At 36.4% G+C, this 22,281-nt stretch overlaps 3 protein-coding genes across 3 annotated transcripts in view; all 3 read right to left on the bottom strand.

Moving 5' to 3' along the window:
- Positions 1-15,549, bottom strand: part of LOC118267103 (ras-related protein Rab-37) — a 99,284-nt gene extending 83,735 nt beyond the window's left edge. Inside the window, exon 1 of the mRNA XM_035580896.2 lies at positions 15,189-15,549. Within this exon, the coding sequence (XP_035436789.1) occupies positions 15,189-15,194 (6 nt within the window). The 5' untranslated portion in view covers positions 15,195-15,549. The remainder of the gene's footprint in view (positions 1-15,188) is intronic.
- On the bottom strand, positions 1,001-2,667 carry LOC118267138 (uncharacterized). The gene is made up of 2 exons (XM_035580948.2): positions 2,249-2,667; positions 1,001-1,212 (listed from the first exon to the last, which is right to left on the bottom strand). The coding sequence occupies exons 1-2, from the start codon at positions 2,573-2,575 to the stop codon at positions 1,054-1,056; spliced, it is 486 nt and encodes a 161-aa protein (XP_035436841.2). The 5' UTR covers positions 2,576-2,667; the 3' UTR covers positions 1,001-1,053.
- A 3,127-nt stretch (positions 15,550-18,676) lies between the features above and the next one.
- LOC118272174 (piggyBac transposable element-derived protein 3) lies at positions 18,677-21,440 on the bottom strand. Its single transcript, XM_035588526.2, has 2 exons — positions 21,227-21,440; positions 18,677-20,943 (listed from the first exon to the last, which is right to left on the bottom strand). Exons 1-2 carry the CDS (start codon positions 21,260-21,262, stop codon positions 18,976-18,978), a joined length of 2,004 nt encoding a protein of 667 aa, XP_035444419.2. The 5' UTR covers positions 21,263-21,440; the 3' UTR covers positions 18,677-18,975.
- Between the last annotated feature and the right edge of the window lie 841 nt (positions 21,441-22,281).

The raw sequence follows: 22,281 nt of genomic DNA, 5'->3' as shown, positions 1-22,281 counted from the left end.
TTACCATGTTTATTAATTTCTATGAGTTCATCCATGATCATGGCGCTTGCAACAGTGCCGAAATATCGGAAACTCATAGACATTAATAAACATGGTAAAAATCCCGTTTTAAGTTCTAATGATATTCGTACAGGTTTTGGTAGAATTCTCTTTTTGTGGATTTACTTTAACTAGTGGTCGCCTAGTGGCCGAAATTCGACCATATATGATTTAATTTACAATACCACTTAACGTACGTTGAAGGATAATTTTTATTTAATTCAAACTCTTTTATAAAACTCTTTTCATATGAGACGTGAGAATATCATCGCAATGTCTATCGATTTTGACGTTTTGTCAAATACGATCAGATACTATGCATGTGTGAGTAATGTTTTATTTATTGATTTAATGTACTTTATAAGCATTATTTTTGAAAAATATTAGCGCTATGCACTTCTCCTACACATAAACTATAAGTATACCAAATTTTATGCTCCTACGTCCGCGCAATTTTCGTAAAATGTGGTCCAAAGTTTTTGCATCACGTATTAATATATAGATTTGGTAGAATTATATTAGAATTATAATTGCAACTTTCAACATGTTTCTCTAAATTAGCTTGCTTACTTTTGAGCATGCTTGTAAATTGATTGATTTTTGAGCGTACTACCAACGGTACGACTCGAAGGGAATATGAGTTAAGTGCGTCTTAAGAGTTTATACTTAAAACTAAAAAGAATTAACCACAAGGAGTAGGCAGAGGTGATCATTACGGCACGTACAATGTACACCCACTTTTCAAAATTATTTTCTCTTGGATAAGTCCCATGTAATAGGGAGGCCTATTGCCATATACTGGGCACAATTCTAGACTTCGTGCTATTACTGAGAAACTTAAAACTACTAGGTAACATACTTAAAACTAGCATGCCTATTGCTAGCAAATGTAAAATGTCTAATAACTTTAGCTTTAAATTTCTGTAATTGTTGATATAGGTTATCGAAGAGAATACTAAAGTTAAAATATAACACAATTTTTATTATTGTATTTAGTTTTATAGCAAGTTCCTCTTAAAACTTGTTGATATAAATTAAGTATGTTGCTCGTTCACTAGTAATGAAATACTTCGTATGGTTATTTGCTAAATTCTTGCATTTTAATTCTTCAAATGCTTGTCTAAGGTCATTCTCGGTCATTTCTTGGTCCTTTATTTTCTTAGACGTTGGTACCTAAAAGAACGAAGTATGATGATTATTTTTCTGGTGTAGACAGGTAGGTAGGTATTTTGCAATAGATGCCTCTTTACATTATTGTTTTTCTATAAATTTTCTCAAATTTTAACCGATCAAAAAAAAACGGAGGTTCTCAGTTTAACCTGTATGTATGTATGCGATTATTTCGTGTTTGGCTGAACCAATTTTGATGCGGTTTTTAGCATAGTATTTTTCAGACTTAGGAGAAGGTTTAGGTATAGGAACCGACTTAAAACAATTGTGGTTCGCACTTTAAACGGCGAATGCGGTTCCCATTTAAAAAAAAAAAGTTATTCAAACCTTCTTTGTTATTAGACCGAAGTTCACTTACTACTTATAATAAATGCCTTGAACACAACACGTAGTACATAATATACATGTAAATACATACATGGACACCACGCCTATCTCGAGCTCCATTGCCTTAGCATGGATCGAGACGAAAGGGTAAGTTTAAGGGTAAAAACAAAAAACTTCAAGTGTTTGTTACCCCAGGCGCTTATCCCATCGTTACCTTTTCACGCTTCACTAAATTTTTGTCACTCCAAAATGACCGATAGTAGCTATAGTTAGTTAATTATTATATTTTGTGAATATTCGGAAGTGTCAAGTGAATAAATAGATGAAAAGTGGCCAAAATATGTGACAAAAAGTCTTTTCATGCATGCTCGTCGGTTAAAGCTACTTTTACTTTAAAAGGCGTTCATTCGTAACGAAAATCAAGACTCAATTGGATTTGCAGAGCTGATGGGATTCGAATTCACAAGTAGGTATATTGACTGCACACTAGACGAGGTAGCTGGGCAACCTGCTGCCGTGCAACGCACGGAACCTCTTTGTGAGATCTACAAATTGTTGTGTCGGGTCTAGATATCATTATGCATGTGAAATTGTATGTTTGTAAACCCACGACACAGGAAAGAACCCTAGTCTGGGGCAACGTTAAAAAAGGTATGTATGTTTTGTTTAAAGCCTATTCCTTTTTAAACTACATAAGTACCGTAAACTGCACCTTACTGCCTGTTTCAATGCGCTGAAGTATATCGTTATCACAGACATCAATCGGAATTAAAATATCACTAGAAGCGTCACTGCTAAAGCTTCTAAGACGCTGTTGATCTTTGCGACCAGCTCTACGTCTTCTCATAGCCAATTTGGCCTTTTCACGTGCTTTCTCCTTCTCCTCTTGGGTCCTTGAAGCACGGTATCTGGCCGTACTTAACCGATTCTTCTCCCGTGCGCTCGCAAGCTCTTCATCAGTGAATTCTTTCTTAACATTCCGACGTTTAGTTGCGGCTCGGGTTCTTCTAGAAAGATTGGATTTTCTGCGCCGTGGCATTTTTAACGAGTTATAGGAATTCAAAAGTACTTAAAGATTATTATAATTATTGTTTGTAAACAAATGTTCACAACAAACTGTTTCACTGGTAATTGTTGCTTTTTGATTTGACAGCACATAGATGTCAAAATGAAACTGATTAAATAAAGGTTTCTAACGCGCTTACCACAGATTAAAAAATAAGATTTATTTTGAAGATTGTTGTAATTTTCGTTTTATTGTTGAAGCGTCCATGAATCTAGTTTAAAGAGGAGATGCCATAATGTGATTGTGCACAGTGACAAAACAAATGGGGCTTGTCCAATAATATTATAAGTAAAAAGATGTAGATAGGTAATAAGCGCTCAGAAAGCGGCACATTAAATTTGGACAGTTGGCAATATGTTTGTAGCATGGGACTGCATGTTGCAAAATAGAGAGGGGCATGGCTTTTTGGAATGTGTCACGCATTATTTTAAAGGGAAATCCAGTTATAACATTTCCTCTTTGTATTTGCTTCATGGGGCCGTTTTTAGTTGGGGCAGAGATGAGTGCAACAAATCAGTATTATTAGTGCAGCTATTCTAGAAGGTACTTAAACTAATCTCTTCGTTATAACTACAACACTCTTACCTTTCATACCTTTTAATTAAATTACGGAGTTTGTCTCCTCACTCCTGAGTAATTACCAAGTGCTCATATTAAGACTAAAAATAAGATACCCAAAGACGTTAGCATACTTAGTTTAAGTTAATTTTAAGAAAACGTAATAAACTTAAAGTCCCTAAGCACACATTCCTCGACCCGAGCCTGTAAACTAAGTTGTAAGTAAGACAACATGTTCACATAAATATTCTAGAGAGCCACTGGGTCTGGAGTGGATCCTGTCTACTTTAATATACTGTACAGTATGTGGGATGTCGGTGCAAAGCCTAAAGGGTGATTGTTTTTGTTTATTTACTCGCTTTCCGCATGCTGCTTCACTCGCGTAGTCAAAACTATAAGAAACAATTATATTTAAACTTTCTTTTGGGATCACACTATATATAAGTAGAAAGTAGAAACCGTAAATACTACGGCTAGTAGTTCCTGAGTTTATCGCATTCATAAAGCCTTATCTATACAAAAAACAAGACCTACGGACTGCCTAGCGGGTTACCGGGGATCCGGTTCGAAAATTAGGAGTAAGGATTGGGTAGTTTTTGTCAGTAAAATTCTGATACTCCCTCTCTCTCTTGTTAATCACAGTTCGGTTATATATTAACACTGTTTTACCACAATCTTAGACTCAAAATACGTAATGAACCACAATCGTTGCGGCCACTCGCCCAACGCATTCATTCAGCATTACTCTCAAACATATAAATAAGCCCACCAATGGGGATAAAGAATGACAAATGAATGGCAAGTCCCATATTTCTTTTGTATACGAGTATAAGAATAGATTTCGCTGCTGTTGTATGAATACAATGTAAAATCCGCAAATAATCTCTTAGGGTAGCGAGAGGACGATACTTTGAGTGATTGAGATGCTGTTTTGGAGATGATTATTGAAATAATTTTTGTTGTAATACATGCAAGGTTTGAAGTTTTTATTAATTACGTTAACATACAGCCTAACACACAGACTGCCTCGTTGGTCGAGTGGTCGCAAGTGCGATTGCCGGACAAGAGGTCTCGGGTTCGATTCCCGGGTCGGGTAAAGTATTACTGGGTTTTTTTCAGTTCTTTTTTTTGTATTAGCACGGAGTCTGGAATTGTGCCCAGTATATGGCAATAGGCTCTCCCCCTATTACATGGGACTTATAACACAAACGGCATTACGTGCCGTAATGCGCACCTCTGCCTACCTCTTCTGGGATAAAAGGCGTGACGTTGCTGTTAACACACACAGGAGAGAGGTAATTAATTAGACGACAGAATACAGAAACATTTAGATTATTCTACAAAAACTTAAACAAAGTATGAAACTACTTAGATGTTTTTAATCTAAAGTAGATTTTTTAAAATCTAAAGTTTCGTAGCACGCCCATATATTTCGAAGTTTACACAGAAATTCTTACCACATATTAAAATAATTTAACGGAAAATAATTCATCTCCACAACGTAAGATTTCTTCTAAAAGATATTAAACTGACATTGTGACGGATTTTTCTCGAAAATCTTTTTTATCTTGCGAGAATTTCGGAAGCGGCTTTCCTGAGCCTAATCCGAAATAAGTACAGTCAACATAAAAGACAGGTAGGTACCTTAATTATACCCGCTTGTCGATGTCGTGACGAAATTAATCTTTTAAATCTGGGAAAATATCGAACACCGTATTTTATTTATATTTTGATCAAATTGACTTTTGATAAAAGATAAATAAATTATATTTAAATATTATGTAAGTGCATATAAAGAGGACATTAGTCTACACTTGGCTAGGTATACTAGCCCTGGTATCACCACACCTAGTACGTAATAAATACCTTTGGATTGCTAAAATCAATCAGAGTAATGAATTCAATGTTATTAGTCCGTAATAGGTAGTGCTTCTATGAGCAACTATTTAATTTTAATCTTATATGAGTGCAACGTCACGCCTTTTATACCCGAAGGAGTAGGCAGAGGTGTAAATTACGTCATGAATCTAATGCTGCTATATAATGTATACCCACTTTTCACCATTTGTGTTATAAGTCCCATGTAATAGGGGTTGAGCCTATTGCCATATACTGGGCAAAATTCCAGGCTCCGCGCTACTAATGACAAATTTTCTAAAAGCCGTAAAAAGCTCAGCAATACTTTGTCCGACCTACGAATCGAACGCCAGACACCTTGTCCGGGAGTCGCGACCACTCAACCAATCTCATACAAGAGGAGTCTTAAACCACTTTTTATCTAAGTTCAAATGGCCGAACTCTAAAATGTCGTATCGCCCGCAAAAAATGGAGCTCCAAAAATTCTAAAACTCAGCAGATAAGCCTAATCTAGTTTAAATCCTCTCTCTGAAAACATTCTCCAAAAATGTCAGAGATAAATAAACCAGAATCAAAGGTGAATCTGGACTCCAATATATCTTATGTAAAACTCTTCGCTTGCTGGTATCCGAGTGACATTGGGACGGAGTGATTGATAGACAATGCAGAGTCAATATTGGTTGTGGAAAGCTAAAACTTGGTTTATCTACTCGTAAATGCTACTCAATTTCATCTTATACGTTCTTAAATATCGCTCTATCTCTGTCCTTTAGTAAAGTGTGGGACAGTCATGCTTCGGCACGAATGGGCCGGCTCGACCGGAGTGATACCACGGCCTCACAGAAAACCGTCGTTAAATGACGCTGTATTTCGTTGTGTGAGTGAGGTTACTGGAGGTTTAATTACTCCACTCTCCAATCTCCGATTCCCCAACAACCCTTAAATTCCTAACCCCCAAAAAGCTGGCAACACACTTGTAACGCCTCAAGTGTTTGGTGTCCATGGGTACCATCAGATGATTCGTCTGCTCGTTTACCGGCTTATACCATAAAAAAAAGTATTTGTCATGCCAGAAATATGTTTGAGAACGTCTGAAAATTGCCTGGCATTAGTTTATTTGAACAGTAAACCACTAAGACTTTTCAATATTCCTTTAGAAACGGGATCTTTTAGTCGCGAGTAAAAGCTAGTAATCTAATATACCTACTCAAGTATTGGGTCAATAAACTCAAGTTCTACCTGTTGGGTCAAGAGAAATTTTGCCGACTGTACCTTTGTAAAATAGCTACTTATATTTCTCAAGTTTAATACGAAACGATCGTGGGATTTCAAAGCTTGGGAAATTTGGGGATTCGTTGTAATCAATTATTCATGGTTTTAATTTCATTTTGAGTTGTACGTACAGATTCATTTTAACATAATTCGCTTGTGAACTTTTGTCTGTTCAGAAATGAGACGCAGACGAAGATTTGTTAAGTATTTTTCTTAATCGGCTATTTTGAATACATTGTTATTTGTGTGTATTGAGGAGTTGGATATGTTTCAAAAGTCCAAAAGGATTTATTTCAACTTAACCATAACTTACCAGGTCACTTTTCAAAAATCAACAAATTATAGTCTGTCCGTCAGGGAATATTTAATTAAGAAACACACGATTCAGTTATTAAATGAATTGCAGTTGTTTCATATTTTATTGTTAGTTACCATTTTATAATGCTTTAGGTAAGTAATTCTCCTACAATAAATTCTTCAAATTAATTGTATTAGAAATGTTTCACCCGATTTAACCTTTATAGGCCCCCAGTACATTTTTTGAAACATGATACAAAATCTTCCTTTACGATCTAAAGAAGATTGCAAAACTTTCTTTCTACTAAAATACCTACTCAAAAATGGCACGTCTTTCCAACGACCTTCATGTTTTATTCTCGCATAACCTATCTCTGTCTCTACTTATTTATTCAAACACAAAAATAGCCTGAGTAATGCAAGCATGCAAATATAAAACAAAATCTATTGTCAAAGCATTTTCCTTAAGCAATAATCGTTTATATAAAGTAACGTATACATTGCGTGCTAAACAGGACCGTTCTAAGTGCTTCACAGCAATAAACACGCTTTGTAATCTAACCTAACCTTTGTAATCGGATGTTTTACGATTGGCTATGTCGTTAACCGAGGGCGAATAGGACGGGTCACAGATATCGAAATACGAACAAAGAAATGCTGTCTATAACATGTTAAATGGTTTAGTGAAGCTTGGCACGCCAAAACTGCTGGGCTGTGTTTGATAGATGTGTGTATGGATATAGGTAGGTGAAATTAATTTATGGGTAATAAATTTGAATATAACGACCAGATCGGCGATATATTAAAGAATGGCGATAAATCAAAAGCGACATTAACAGACGAGCATGAATGAAAAGAGTAAAAACTGTTGATGAAGCGAAAGAGGTATGTAAGATTCGTTCCATTGTCTTCGCCTACCCCAATAAGAGACAGGAGACAGGCGTGAGGTTACGTTTGTATGTAATTAATTTTAAATATTGTGTCTGATGAGTGATTTTTTGTTTATAAAACAGAAGCCTTTTTGTGAGATTTCTTAATATATGTCTTGTATCGTACGTAAAACTGTACGGCAATACCTTAAAAGAAACTGCGGGCAAAACATATACCTAGAATAAGTGTGGGTGTCAGATTTTCTCAGTGACTTAGATATATGCTCTACAAACAAGACAGAATGTCCTAATGGCATCGGTTACGTGATATATTTGCTGTTAGTTTTTCTTATACCCAAGTAAGAGGCTGACAATGAGTTATTTATTTCTTAGAACCTAATAAAATCTCACCATCATATCTGTCAATATTTGTTCAAATGATTTTGCCATTATTTGTGGACGTGAGAATCGAATTGGAAGAAAAAAATGTAAGTACCTAACTATAAGTAGTAGGTAGTGAATAATGATACCAGCTCTTTAACATTTGTTTATCTCATTTCTTACGATATAAAATGCATTGGCAGAAGTGTTTAGTAAACTGTTTTTTTTTTTGATATATTATATCCTGTTTCAACATAACTACGTAGTTTTTGGAAAAATTATTCAATGACTTCTCCCGGCTTGGGTGAGGTGAGACAAAATGTCAAACTCTTACTGACTAAAAACCACCCGTTACTACTCCTGCTTTTTGAGCCGGAGTCCCAGTACCTACCCGTGCCAAATAAAGCAGTGTTTTATGGGAGTTACAAGACATGATTAAAGTATTTTTTAACAACAGACATGGTAATAGGGATCGCATTAGGTTTTTAAAACTCCCTTTGTTCGTGAACTGATTTTCGTGGTAACTACTTCACCAATGGAATGATGAACACTTTTGTATTGTAGAGATAATTCATCCCATACATAATACAATATCTATTATTATGATATTATAACAGAATTAGTAATGTTTGGTGATATCAATGGCTGGAACATCCCGTCATGTCCATTGTTTTAATGAAATTATCATTTAATTTTAATGTAGCGTGAATCATTTGGAACAGTGCCGCGGTAAAGCATAACTAACAATTTTATTAGGTACTCATGCAATATCATTTACAAATATACAAATAGCTCGTGACAACCCGATGTTGGAGTATTATAATTTGCCTTCACATAATATGAAGATTAGCGATAAGCAATCTCCACTTTTGACAGGAAGGTTTTTTTGTGGGAAGAAAATCATCCAATGACTTTTCTCGCCTAGGGTGAGGCGACAGGGAGTGTCAAACTCTTACTAACTAAATTCCTACCTATTCCTAATCTTGCTTTTCGAGCTGGAGCCCCTGTACCCCCGCTAAGTTTTTTTTTAGGGGGCAAAATCATCCAGTGGCTTCTCCCGTCTTAGGCGAGGCGAGAGGGAGTGTCAGACTCTTACTGACTAAAAACCACCCCGTTTCTCCTCCTGCTTAACCCGCTACGTAGTCCGCAGTTGACAAGAAGGTTGGAAATCGTGTGCTTAGTCATGGCTGGTTATATTATTCAAATGGTTTCATTCTAAACTGCGTAAGTTAACAAATAAAAAAATGTTTTATGAAAGACCGAGGGCAGGCTGGTTTTAAAGGCTCTAGAGAGCCACTATGCTAACTAATTTTGGACATGGAATGTAATTTATATGAACCATTTGCCAGTTAAACTTATGTACCTAAGTACCTAGTGAAATTAGTGCTAATTTACTTACCTATGTACATGAAAATATAATATAGCTCCAGTCAATTTATTGAGTTAATTTATGTTGAGTTGAGTTTCCAGTTAACTTATGTTGTTAATAGAATATAAGTATAGTTTTCATGTAAAGAAGTTTATTTAATGTTAAGTTACTTTGTCGCACTCTGTAATGGATCATAAGTCTAATGGCAAACGTAATATGTGAAATAATCGTCACGCCTTTTATCCCCGAAGAGGTAGGCAGAGGAGCACATTAAGGCACGTAATGCCACTGTACGATGTACACCCACTTTGCACAATTATGTTATAGGTAACTCCCACGTAATAGATTTTGTGTCTATTGCCATGTACTGGGCACATTTTCAAACTCCGTGCTACTACTGAGAAATTTTCAAAAAACCGAAAAAGGCTCAGTAATACTTTGCCCGAACTGAGACCTTTTGCCCGGCAATCGCAGTTGCAACCACTCGGCCAATGAGGTATTCTTACATGTGAAATAAATAAGTAAGTAAATAAATATTCTGCCCTTCTAGTAAATAAAGGTCACAGAAATATTACAGACTAGTTTCTAATATTAGATACTATTGACTATTTACCTCATTCCGGCTAACAAGAGGAATTAGGCACGTAATTGAATGAGGCACTGCTTCGTACGTTATTAGTTGATGAAATATTGAAGACACGGCTGTACTGTTTCTCATTGATGTCACAACCTTAATTAATTAATCAAAAGAAGAACTGTACCTATTGTAGGTCTAGGAGAAAGAAAAATATATTTACAAATTTCTTTAGCAAAGGTATTATGGAGTTTCTTGCTCGTTCTTCTGCATTCGAAGCTACACTTTGGAACGAGAGCTTCACTGATGATCAAACAGACTATTATTTATTTCATAACATTTGAAAAGTGCCTAACTATTAATGGTTTGATTGGAATAAATGATTTGACATTGTCTTTGACTTTAGTTATGTCTGGGCATATGTAGGTTTGAATTTTTACATACCTACCCCAAGTACACATCAATTCAGGGAATTCAATTTAATATAAATTGAATTCCCTTTTACTAGTTTTATCTTATCAGTTCCAAGTAATAGAAAATAAAAGATGAGCCCAATGGCAAATACTAGGAACAATTCCAGAAGTGTGAGAGAGCCATGGTTCGGCACGAATGGGTCGGCTTGACCGGAGTGATACCTCGGCCTCACAGAAAACCGACGTGATAACGCTTGTGTTGTGTTTCGTGGTGTGAGGTTACCGGAGGCCCAATTACCCCTGTCCCTAATTTTCCCAATCCCCGATTCCCTTACAACCCTTAATTTCCTAAACCCCAGAAGGCCGGCAACGCACTTGTAACGTGTTTCCGATGTCCATGGGCGGCGGCGATTGCTTACCATGGTGATCAGTCTGATTCTTTATCAGCTTATACCATTAAAATTCCGTGCTATTACAGTTTTTTTTTTCAATACCTATAATAGCCCAATTATATCTACTTACTTAGTTCAACATCCTTATTTTGCTTGGCGGTCGCACTTGCAGCCCGTAAAATTAGTTAATTATTAACTTCAGTTAAGGCCTTAGTACGATTTTCTTTACGTTCAACGAGATCGAAAACAGAGCGTGTTCGGCGCTCTGATTGGCTAGCTAGAATAAATCAACCAATCAGAACGCCGAACGCGCTCTCGTTTCGATCAGTAATATCATAACTTGTCTATCCATGTCATTAAAATAATTATGTCCCTATAACTCAAACTTCTTCGATCAACTTTCCGTTGGTAGGTATATTGATGAACTATTAACGACTTTAATAACTTCGGTATTGAGTTTAGTTTAACATAATAACAGGATATAACAATATCATGTAAAGTTACATTTACACAGGGTTCGACATAAGTATGAAATACCCATAACCATTTTAATCTTACTAATATTATAATTAAATGTGACTTCGTGTGTTGGTGTATATGTTTGTTACTCAATCATGTCAAAACGACTGAAGGCATCGGGATGAAATTTGGAAAAGGGATAGATTATGGTCTGGAATAACGCATAGACTAGACTTTTATCCCACGGGACCGTCAGCGAAGCCGCGTGCAGAAGCTAGACTAATCATAACTTGAGAAAGTTTAAATTACATAGAGCACAAATGTATCATCAATCATCGTCATCGATTGTCCGTGGCACTAGGCGTCCGACGCGCTCTCGTTTCGATTGCTTTAAACGTAGAGGACACTCGTATTAAGGCTACTGGACTGTATGTAAGCTTTGGGCCTATATGTTTATTAGCAATTAAACTTCAAATGTGCGATGTAGGATTTATGACGTCATCCGTTGAATTGTTCATCGATCGTCTATATGCACCTTTACCCAACGTGGACTTTAAACAAATCCAAGACCAGACCGAGACAAGAACAAAAGTGGTCTTTAATTAACCTAAGTGTTGTTAAAATCACAGATGGGGCCCAGTAGGGCTGATGCCAACCCGGAGTTTCGGACTGCCTAGCGGGTTATCGGGGCTCCGGCTCAAAAAGCAGGAGTAGGAACGGGGTGGTTTTTAGTCAGCAAGAGTCTGACAGTCCCTTTCGCCTCGCCCAAGGGGAGAGAAATCAGTGGATGATTAGGTATACGGGATTAGAAACACTGCGCTCCGTCTATTGAAATCATATTTAGAGGATAGGCAGCTAAAATTTCATATAAACGGTGTTAATTCACAAGGGTCTGAGATAAAAATGGGCGTTCCCCAAGGTTCAATATTGGGTCCTTTCCTTTTTCAGTCTACGTTAACGATTTGCCTCTCATATTCGAAAATGAACCAAAAATGGTGCTGTTTGCAGATGATAGGTACATCACTGATTTTTAAAATAGGTCGACTTACGAATAATTTTGACGACGTAAACAGCTCTATTCTTCGAGTCTATGATAGGTTTACTATTAATAACTTGGCGCTTAATGAGAAAAAAACCAAATGTATTAAATTTTGCTTGCCAAACGTACAAAATAACGAATGTTATGTTGCTTTGAACGGACAAAAGTTGGAATTTGTTAAGGAGACTATATTTTTGGGTATCACACTAGATGACAGATTACAATGGGGGCCCCACATAAAAGCACTTTCGGGGAGACTAAGCTCCGCTGCTTATGCAGTCAGACAAATTAGGCAGCTAACGGATGTAAATACAGCAAGGCTTGTTTATTTTAGCTATTTCCACAGCATAATGTCTTACGGCATTTTGCTGTGGGGTCGGGCCGCGGATGTAGAATCAATTTTTATTTTGCAAAAGCGAGCTATTCGAGCAATATATAACTTGCCCCGTCGTGAATCTTTGAGAGAACTTTTTAAAACTATAAATATTCTTACAGTGCCTTCTCAATTCATTTACGAAAATATTATGTACGTAAGAAAAAATCAACAATTGTTTGAAAAAAGAAGCGACAGACACAATTTTAATACGAGAGGTAAAAATAAGTTGGCTATACCGCAATTCCGATTGTCCAAAGTGCAGAAATCCTTCATGGGTTTTTGTGTTAAATGTTATAATAAACTACCAACTACCATACTGAATCTGAACGAGAAAAAATTTAAATCTTGTATAAAGCGTGAACTGTGTAAACAGGCATATTATAAACTGTCAGATTATATTGAGGATAAAAATGCGTGGCAGCATGTTGGTCCGGCTCCACTGGACACTCGCTCACACTAGACAATGCTCAAATACGATCACTAGTTACACGTTAACTTAAAGTATTAATTTATTCCAATGCAGTCTAGGGATCCTGTGGCATCAAGCAGATATTTTTTTTTATGTGAAAGATTAAATTATATATTATTATTATTTGTATAGAAGCATTATTTCAAAATTGTAAGTGTACATATGTGGGCACTATGTTTGAAATAACCCGCTATTTTATTTTCTTTACAAATTGGTTTTATTGTCCCGTTAGTTTTGACGTATTGTAGTTACATTGTTCCTACATATATATACAATAGATAAATAGTGTATCAGAGAAATTGTAAAAAACTTCTTTTTTAAAAGAGTAACGATGGAGTTTCTTGCTCGTTCTTCTCCATTCGAAGCTACACTTTGGAACGAGCGCCTAGCTTCACTGACAGACAGACTGACGGACAATTCAATTTGACGTTTCAAAAGTGCCTTATTTAGGATTAATTGAAATAAATGCTTTGACTTTGACTTTGACCCCCTCAAAAATAAGTTAGTGTTGTTAAAATAACTGTTCTAAAGTTATCATTGTATTAGCAGCATTGTACTAAGAAATTTTAGACCAAAAACAACGTAAAAGATGTTTAATTAAAGGAACCAAGGAATGTACCGTAACTGTTCTCTTTGGAAACTTTCAATCCGATACAAAAGGGCTTAACGATATTATGATGAGTACCTATTGAGAAAGTTTCGACGGAATTTTGTTCGAAACGAAATGTCAGAGGTTGGCTCTTAAACAGGAGCGAACAACATTACAAAAAACTTTTTTAAATAAAAAAGGCGAAACGCCTTCAATTTTCTTCCATTCTTTAATTCCTTCCATTTTTTTAAGTCAGGAAATATTTCTATAAGTAGTAGTATCTTTTTCTAAGTCTGTAAAATACAATGCTGAAAGAATCAAATCGTTTCAGCCATACGCGAGATAATCGCGCACAGACATACATACATACATACATACATAAAGGTTAAACTGAGAACCTTCATTAGTCGGATAACACAATACATTAAGTCGGGTAACAAAACTCTTTCGATATAGGTAGGTACTCATTGAAAGAAGCGCCCTTTTTTACCCCAAAGTGGAAAATGTGTATGGAGCACCCTCGCATGAGCCTGAGGACGCCTGCCTATATAAGTAATTATACATAACGACATTTTCCACGTGATATTAATTGAGTAACTACCTAATTACCAAGGGCATTAGGTAGAAAATGTATTGATCACAAAATAGGTAAAGTCGATCGTATATCTTAATAAAGTTCATGACACATTTACGGCCATATTTAACGACTTCTAAATTAACAATAAAAATGAACGATAAATAGCACATTTTTACTTACCATGGATATTTAAATGAACATATAATTATTAATATACTAGCTTTTAGACCGCGTTCCCGTAGGATAAAAAGGCACATATAGGCTACTAGGTGTTATTCCAGACCATAATCTGCCCCAATTCCAAATTTCATCTCGATCCTTTCAACCGTTTTTACGTGATTGATTAACAAAAATTCACACACTCACAAATGGTCACAAACTTTCGCATTACTAAATTAAAATAATTATAAAGTAGAGTAGTCAAAGAGTTCGTATTTATAATAATATGTATTAGTAGGAAAAATACTTCTAAAGTAGATAAGAAAAGTACTGTCAAAGAAACACATAACAAAACGACTCACCCTAAATATTTTCATAATGTATTACACCCTATACAAGTTCAGCTAGCCACTAATACTAAAAGCGACAGTTAATAAGCTTACATTGTCCAAAACCAATAATATTATATTCGTAATAATTTATTGTTATCAGCTGAAGATAAATATTAGATAATAAGCATTATAATAGGTATATTTGCATTGTATTGAATCCATATGGTTGCCATGGTCACCCTTGCATTTAACTTTCATGGTCGTCTGATAACGTAACCTTGAATTATTAGATAACAATGATCATTATTTTAACACTGTTATATTGTAAAATATTGATGGAAATATTTTAAAGAGGTTATTGCGAGACGTGGTGCCGGCTTGGAGGAAAATTGCAGGCAAATCTAGTGTTACGGATAAAGGGAAATTATTTTGAAATGAAAATATTTGTCGAGATATTTTTTTCTGATGAATGTTAAAAATTCATCTCATATTACACGGTAAATTTAGGTACCTACATAATTGTTGCTTCCTATAAAAAAAATACTAATAGTTAAAGGCACTGCACAAAAAATAGAAAAATATTAAAAAATAAGTAAATACTTACGCTCATTCTATGCACCGAGGACAGCTGCCAATCATCCACTAGCCCCAAAACCCAACACTATCATAAGACGGAGACAAATGACGGTCGCACTGCACGACACATCCTACAACTGTTCCCATCCAGACACAACCGAATATTGGCCGAAACCGTCCCAAATACCACCACAACACACCCACACCGCACAAAAAACGACACACTATATAAAAACAACGAAATACTACGTATCTAAGCAAACACTGAAGGCCAAAGTCCAAAGGAATCTGTGCATAGTCGATAACATGATCACTTCGGGTCAAAAACTGAAATTTTGAGGTTATCTAAGGGATCGGTGGATGTAGGACACATTCAGAACTGCCCTGAAGCTATAAGGTTGAAAATTGCATGCTGTTTTGTGTATGTGTGCGGGGTTCAACGTCATGGAATTGCGTTTGTGTGTGCTGTTGGCGTGTGAGGAAGGGTATGTTTAGGGTGGAATGTCTTTGTGTGTGTGATTGAGTTCCTGTACACACGGGGTGAGGGTTTTCGCGATGTATCTCGACGTGCGGTCATATCTTGAGATTGTTTTGCGAATTGATTTAAACATAAAAGAGACAATCCTGTAGTATCACTGTCTCATCTGATATTTAAGTAAAAGTCGTTGGTATGATTCATCTTATTCGAAAAAATATCTAGATAGATAGACCCCTATTACAGTACTTGTTAATTCTTAGTTCGACCGAAATAATACCACAACCACACAGAAAACTGGTGTGAAACAAAGATTGCGCTGTCTTTTGTTCTGTGAGGTTATCGGAGACCCTACCGTAATCTTCCCAATCCCCGATTGCCCGGAAAATGTCGTACCAATATGGTTTAAATAATGTAACAACTACAACAGTAAGTTATTTTGTATACCTAAAGAATGCACACACATCACATGTAGGCACGAAAAATAAATTGTCCTGACCACATAAATCCGTGGAAAACTCGTACCGTGTGTTTCAAGCGACTGAAAAGGATCGATCCACGCGCTTAAGGGTGAACCTTACTTCACAAACTCATCGGATTTTCCCGTCAATCGTATTATACTTGTCATCTTCTAATTCCATACAGTAGAAAGAGACAGAGCAAGTCACTAAGTGAGATTATTTTCACAATCGAGATCGATTACCTTAGTAGGCACTTCCCTCTTTTCATTTATTTGTACGAGTGAATTAAACACACATACATTGAAATTGGCGCAACAATATTTTATCTGTCGAAAAAAGATTTATTAGTAAAAATGCAACCCATTTGCCTTAGGGATAGGATTGAAAATGCTTTGACAAGTATTTCTTTGTAATTGTTAATTGAGGATAAGTGAAAAGCGTGGGAGAGGGATGAGAATAGACTTTAATATGGGGATAGAAAGAGAGGTTGATAGTGGAAGTATTCTGATAGTATTTTTTTGTATGTGTGGTTTTGTGTGGATAGTAATGGTTGCGTGAGTTATCTTTATTTGTACAATCCGCCACGACATTAAGTAACCATTAGTATGTGCGGATAAGTCTTATTGTATTCACAGTTGTCAATGTGTTGATGTATGTTTAGGCTTTTTTAGGAAAATTGGATTCATTTATTATAGGAGCGCAGTTTTAATTAGAAAACATCGGTGTTTGCTTTTTTTCATAACTTTGCATTTTATGTTTGCCTAAAATGGAATTTAAGATTTATTAATTTCTATCAATAAGTATCCTTTAAACTTAAGACACGAATGACGTTTGATGTTTAAATTATTAAAATATATGTAGTGTACATAACAGTATGTAATTTATTTCAATTATTATCTAGCATATACAAACGTGCAGCATAAAACATCAATGCGCGCGTTCCTTATCTGCTAAAACGAAACGTCTAAACAGCCAGTCGCAACTCAATTTATTTTTATCGAAATGCACTTGACATGCGCGGCTGACCTCCGAATCGATGCCTCTTTGTTATTGTTTTGTCTCACTCTAACACACAGAACACACCAATACATCTGTCTCGCACGTCAAGGTGACGATAACGTCATTTTCACCCAATGAAAAGCGACGCACGCTGTCTTAGTAGTTCGCATTTATTGAACTAGATGGCGTTAGTGGTCGATGTTTTAAATTCCGTGCAGGAATTTACGCTTGGCAAGATCAATTGATTTTCTGACCTTCTGATTGAAGTGGCTTTTGTAATAGAGCTATTTAATTATGAGTTGATACGTGTTGCAGTGTCTAGTAGAATAGTAATTATCTTATTACTGCATCATTAGTTTGCAGCAACACAAACATTATTGCCTTTATAAACACGGCTGCTGTTTATAACGAGTTGAGGAAGCCATTGTTGTAAAAAGTTGAATTTAATGAGTAATTATTCTGTGTTTGATTATAATTATTGTTTTACTATTTTACCTACTGTTTTTATCGCCTGCAGCAAAATGTACATAGTTAAACCACCTGCTTTTTAAGTATTCTCTGCATGGAAAAAGATATCTTTCTTATACTTTGACAGGAAAAAACCTTGTTATCTACAATTCCTATTAAACAACAAGGAATTTAAAGTAAACTAACATTCATCATCATCATCTTCTTCAGTCCCTTTCCATCATCTGCTGGATATAAATTCCTCTAAAATAGTACGTCCCTGTGCTCGATCTTCAACTAACTGACCCAACCAACAAATCGGAGAGCCATGCTTCGGCGTGATTGGGCCGGCTTGAACGGAGTCATACCACGGCCTCATCAAAAACTGATGTCAATCAACGCTTGCGTAGTATTTAACCATGTGCGTATGGATACCGGAGGCCTGATTCGCCTAAAAGGCTAGCAGCACACCTGTAGCATCGCAGGTCTTGTGAGTGGCAATAAGTCCATAGGCAGCGGCGGTTGCGTACCACTGAGTGATCCTTTTATTCGTTTACCGGTCCATCCCATAAGAAACTACTCGGAGCTGTGGTCTGCCTAGCTGCCTAGCGGGTTACCGAGGCTCCAGCTTGAAAAGAAGGTCGTTTAGTTCCATAAAAAAATCAGGAGTAGGGACGGGGTAGTTTTTAGTCAATACGAGTCTGATACTCCCTCTCGACTCGCTCAAAGCGGAAGAAGTCAATCATTGACTAGAAGAAAGAAAGGAGAAAATCATCCATTGACTGTCAATGAATGATTTTCTCCCTCTCAAAAACAAAAATCCCATAAGTAAGACTTTAGCTTCTTATAAGTAATGTGTAAGTATCTATCTACGTCATATAAGGTTGTGTAAGTATCTATCTACCTACCTACGTCCCTAATAATATAAGATGCTCATTTCCTTTCTCCACATCTTTATATCTTCATCCTCTTATCAGATAAGTCACGTCGCATTACATAGCCGTGAGAACATCAATTGCGTAATGTGCCTCAATTATCTTGTTGCTACGAAGATTTTATCTTTGGAAATTTTAAGGAGCGGGCTTATAATATACCTACACAGACGGACAGACTAAGTGGCATAATATCTTAACCCTTAATTTGGCATAGAAAAAAAATTGATAAAAACAGTATTTTTTTAATAAAAAGTTAATAAACACATCTAAAACTGTTAAAGAAAAATTTCAGAAAAAATCTGAAAAGCTCGCTTTTCCTGAAAACTCATGTATGCCACGACATACACTGCCAACTTCTCAAGACTGCATACTGTAAAAGTGTAGTATGTAGGGACATACATTACCAATTACTGGACTTATTAAGTATTTGAAACAAAAACACCATTATTATAAAAATAAATGTTTATTAATGCAAAAATAAATTTAAATGAGCAAAAATTACTTTGGTATGTGGTATTGTAGTTGACAGTTGCGAGAATTTTTACCGGTAACAAAACACAGTCGGACTTGGCACTTCAGGCATTGTACTACAGTTAATTTGGAGCACAGTCGACATCGTCCTTGGGTGGTCATGGTCATAAAATGACCAACGTTATCATACCGTGACGTTTCCGCAGGAGCAGCTTGTGGTGCTCGTTTTTTTGTGCCTTTGGTACCATTTTCGGAACGTTGGTATTTTGTTAGACCCTCGTACAGCTCGAATCTAAAGTCCTTCAGAGGCATAGATTTTGACTTTGAATCCTTTCTGTGGAGAAGCCATGCGTTATTTATGCATATATCCAGGAGTTGGGCAAATATGCCAATATACCACCTCCTTGTCTTGAAGGGGGTTCTATATAAGGATATAAGCATATCGGCCAAGTCAACCCCTCCCATATGCTTGTTGTACTCCTTCACTATTTGCGGACATTGAACGTCAACTTTAGTTTTAGAGTCCTTGCAGTACCTTTTTATTGTAGCTACTGGTTCAACGCCTACATAGGAACTTATCAATGTCACTGCTTTGTTATCATGCCAACGTACTACGGCCAGGCGGTTTTTGTTGCATATGGCTTGAGCATGACTACCCCGGGGTTTCTTCTTCATTTCTTTTTCTGAAGGCAGACTAGCTTCTGCACCTCGTAACCTGTTGTTTCTGATGGTTCCCAGTCCAAAGATCCCATACTCTTCTCTAAGTATGTAAAATAACTCTGGGCAGCTAAAAAAGTTATCACAGAATACAAAAGCAGGTTTAGATTTTATAGTTTTGCACAAAGCGATCACCACTTGCGCTCCAAATCCGATAGAGGCTTCTTGTTCGCTAAAAGTATGGAATCTAAATGTATCCTCTCCTCCATACAAGATGAAATCGTATATCATGCCAGACACTCCAGCGCGTACATAGTTTTTAAACCCCCACTTATTTGGTTTGTCTTTCATGTATTGACGACGCTTGCCCGCTTTTGTCCCTTTATATGGGATCATCATCTCATCAATACTAAACCTCCTCTCATTTTCTTGAGCTAAACAATTTTCCCTTATTTTTTGCACCAACGGCCTAATTTTATAATATCTATCAGAATCTTCGATATTGTTGTCAACGAAATGTAAATAGCGACGTATCTGTTGATAGCGTTTTAGTGGCATCAGATTAGCCACTAGTTTGTACCTATATCGCAAACTCCAATAGTCAGTGTAAGATGGCATGCTCACAACACCCATTATGATATGTATAGCTATAAAGTCTCGCAATTCGTCTTCAGATAAACCTAGAGTACGTCCAGTTTTAGATACTGCATAAGCATTTGATTGTTCCAGAATGTGTGTCAAAATATCAGGAGAAAAAAACTTATAGAAATATTCCAGGGGGGTTTGGATAGTGGCGTCGCCGATAGGATCCGATTCCTCTTCCACAGAAGCCAAATGACGAAACACAGCTTTTTTCCAACGATAGCTCAGAGTGAACTTTTGTATTCGTCTAGGTCGTTGAGCAACACTAATTATAGGACGTTGTGATCTTGTTCTTCTTCGTGGTGTTTCTAAACCAACAGATGCAGAGCGTGCAAGAAGTGAAGCTGTTGCAGAAGGAGTAGCAGGAGTTACAGGTGACGCAGGTGTTGCGGGAAATGATGGGATGTCACTCAATATTGGTACTTTATTACAATTCGGTTCTAGAGATGGGCTGGAATAAACAGTTTGGAAAATGGGTGTAAGGCGAACATTGTCGTTAGTGGGCTCTTGTTCATCATTTAAAAGGTTTAGTCTTTCTAAGGAGCTTTCAATTGAGGGTGCAGAAGAACTGGCCATAGAAAGCGGAGCGTGCACACGTATCTCATCTTCAATATCGGAAGGTTCGCTATCGTCAGAAGGTGCATTATGAGCAGGAACAAGCGCTAAAATTCTACCACCACGAGTTTCAAGCTTTTGCTGCAGACAAAGAAAAAGCAATACTAAAACATAAAGTAAGCAAAGCATATCCCCAGAACTGGCAATGTATGCCGTGACATACAAATTGTTTTAGGGGTATTTTACTGCAAACTTGGCAATGTATGTCACAGCATACTTCATGTTAGCACCCAAAATAAAACCATTTCAAGACGTAAAAACTTCAAACTTATTATTGAAATTATATTATCATAATATCAAGCATAGAATTCAGTCATTGAATTTTTTCTAAACCTTATATTAATTTATAAAATAATATAAATACCTTGGACAGAACAACAGCCGGCCGCCGGGTCGCCATTTTCTTCTACTAATGTCAAAATTAGTGATGCCAGGTATCTGTTTTATATTTCCTACCAAAAATAGTTACTATTGCAAGCTGGTAAAAACATTAATCCATGTCGTATTATTATTTCCTTTAACAATATATTTTTTCAAAGTTGATGTATGTTGGGGCATACAATGTCAATTTAAGGGTTAATACAGGGCTCTTCCTTTTTTGAACTACGTCATACGTTGTGAAGTATCTAACCATGAAAAATATTAGACGGTTTAAAAACATTCAAAATAAATAAGGCTTAAAGAACATAGATATGTTTATAAAATCGATAGATGGTTTCAAGTAATTACGAACTGAAATAAACTCTTTAGCTTTATTAATTAGACCCGGAGCTGCTGACTGCCTAGCGGGACTCGCATTTAAAAAAGCAGGAGTAGGAACAGCATTCTGTTGTCCGTCTGTTTTTAGTCTGTCAGTCTGATACGCCCTCTCAGCTCGCCCAAGGCGGGATAAGTCATTTGATTTTCTCCCCTTCAAAAAGAAAGCTTTATTAGCATCAATAGCTCATGACAGTTTATTGCTTAACATTAATCAGTTCCGACCACACTCGCGAGAAGAATAGGAGTGATGACAAAAATGTCTTCTTAGCCGTCAAATACTTTAGGGTGCTATTCCACCAAAGATGTGCTGTATTACGTAGCTGTGGATGCAGAAAATATCTTATTATACCGCTCAATTATGAACGTAAACACAGATGCTTTGGCTATACACAACAATCGAATACCATAGTTTCCAATACAAGCTATCTAGCAATTTCGATTTTTTATACTATCTTCAATTTCAATGTTATCGACAACATTCTCTCATAACCCAATACCAACAGCAATGTAGAAGGCAACATAATCGACTTGACGACACAATCAAATAAACTTTGAACGGTCGCAGTGGAACGAAAAATAAAACGAAATGTGTTGAGATATAAATTCTCCAACGTATCGAAATTGGATCATAACCAATAAACTGGTAGATGGCATCAGTGT

This window comes from Spodoptera frugiperda, chromosome 23, assembly GCF_023101765.2.
Source record: "Spodoptera frugiperda isolate SF20-4 chromosome 23, AGI-APGP_CSIRO_Sfru_2.0, whole genome shotgun sequence".
In the NCBI taxonomy this organism is placed as follows: domain Eukaryota; kingdom Metazoa; phylum Arthropoda; class Insecta; order Lepidoptera; family Noctuidae; genus Spodoptera; species Spodoptera frugiperda.
Note: the sequence above shows the minus strand (reverse complement) of the source record. Positions and strands in the feature narration are given on the sequence as shown.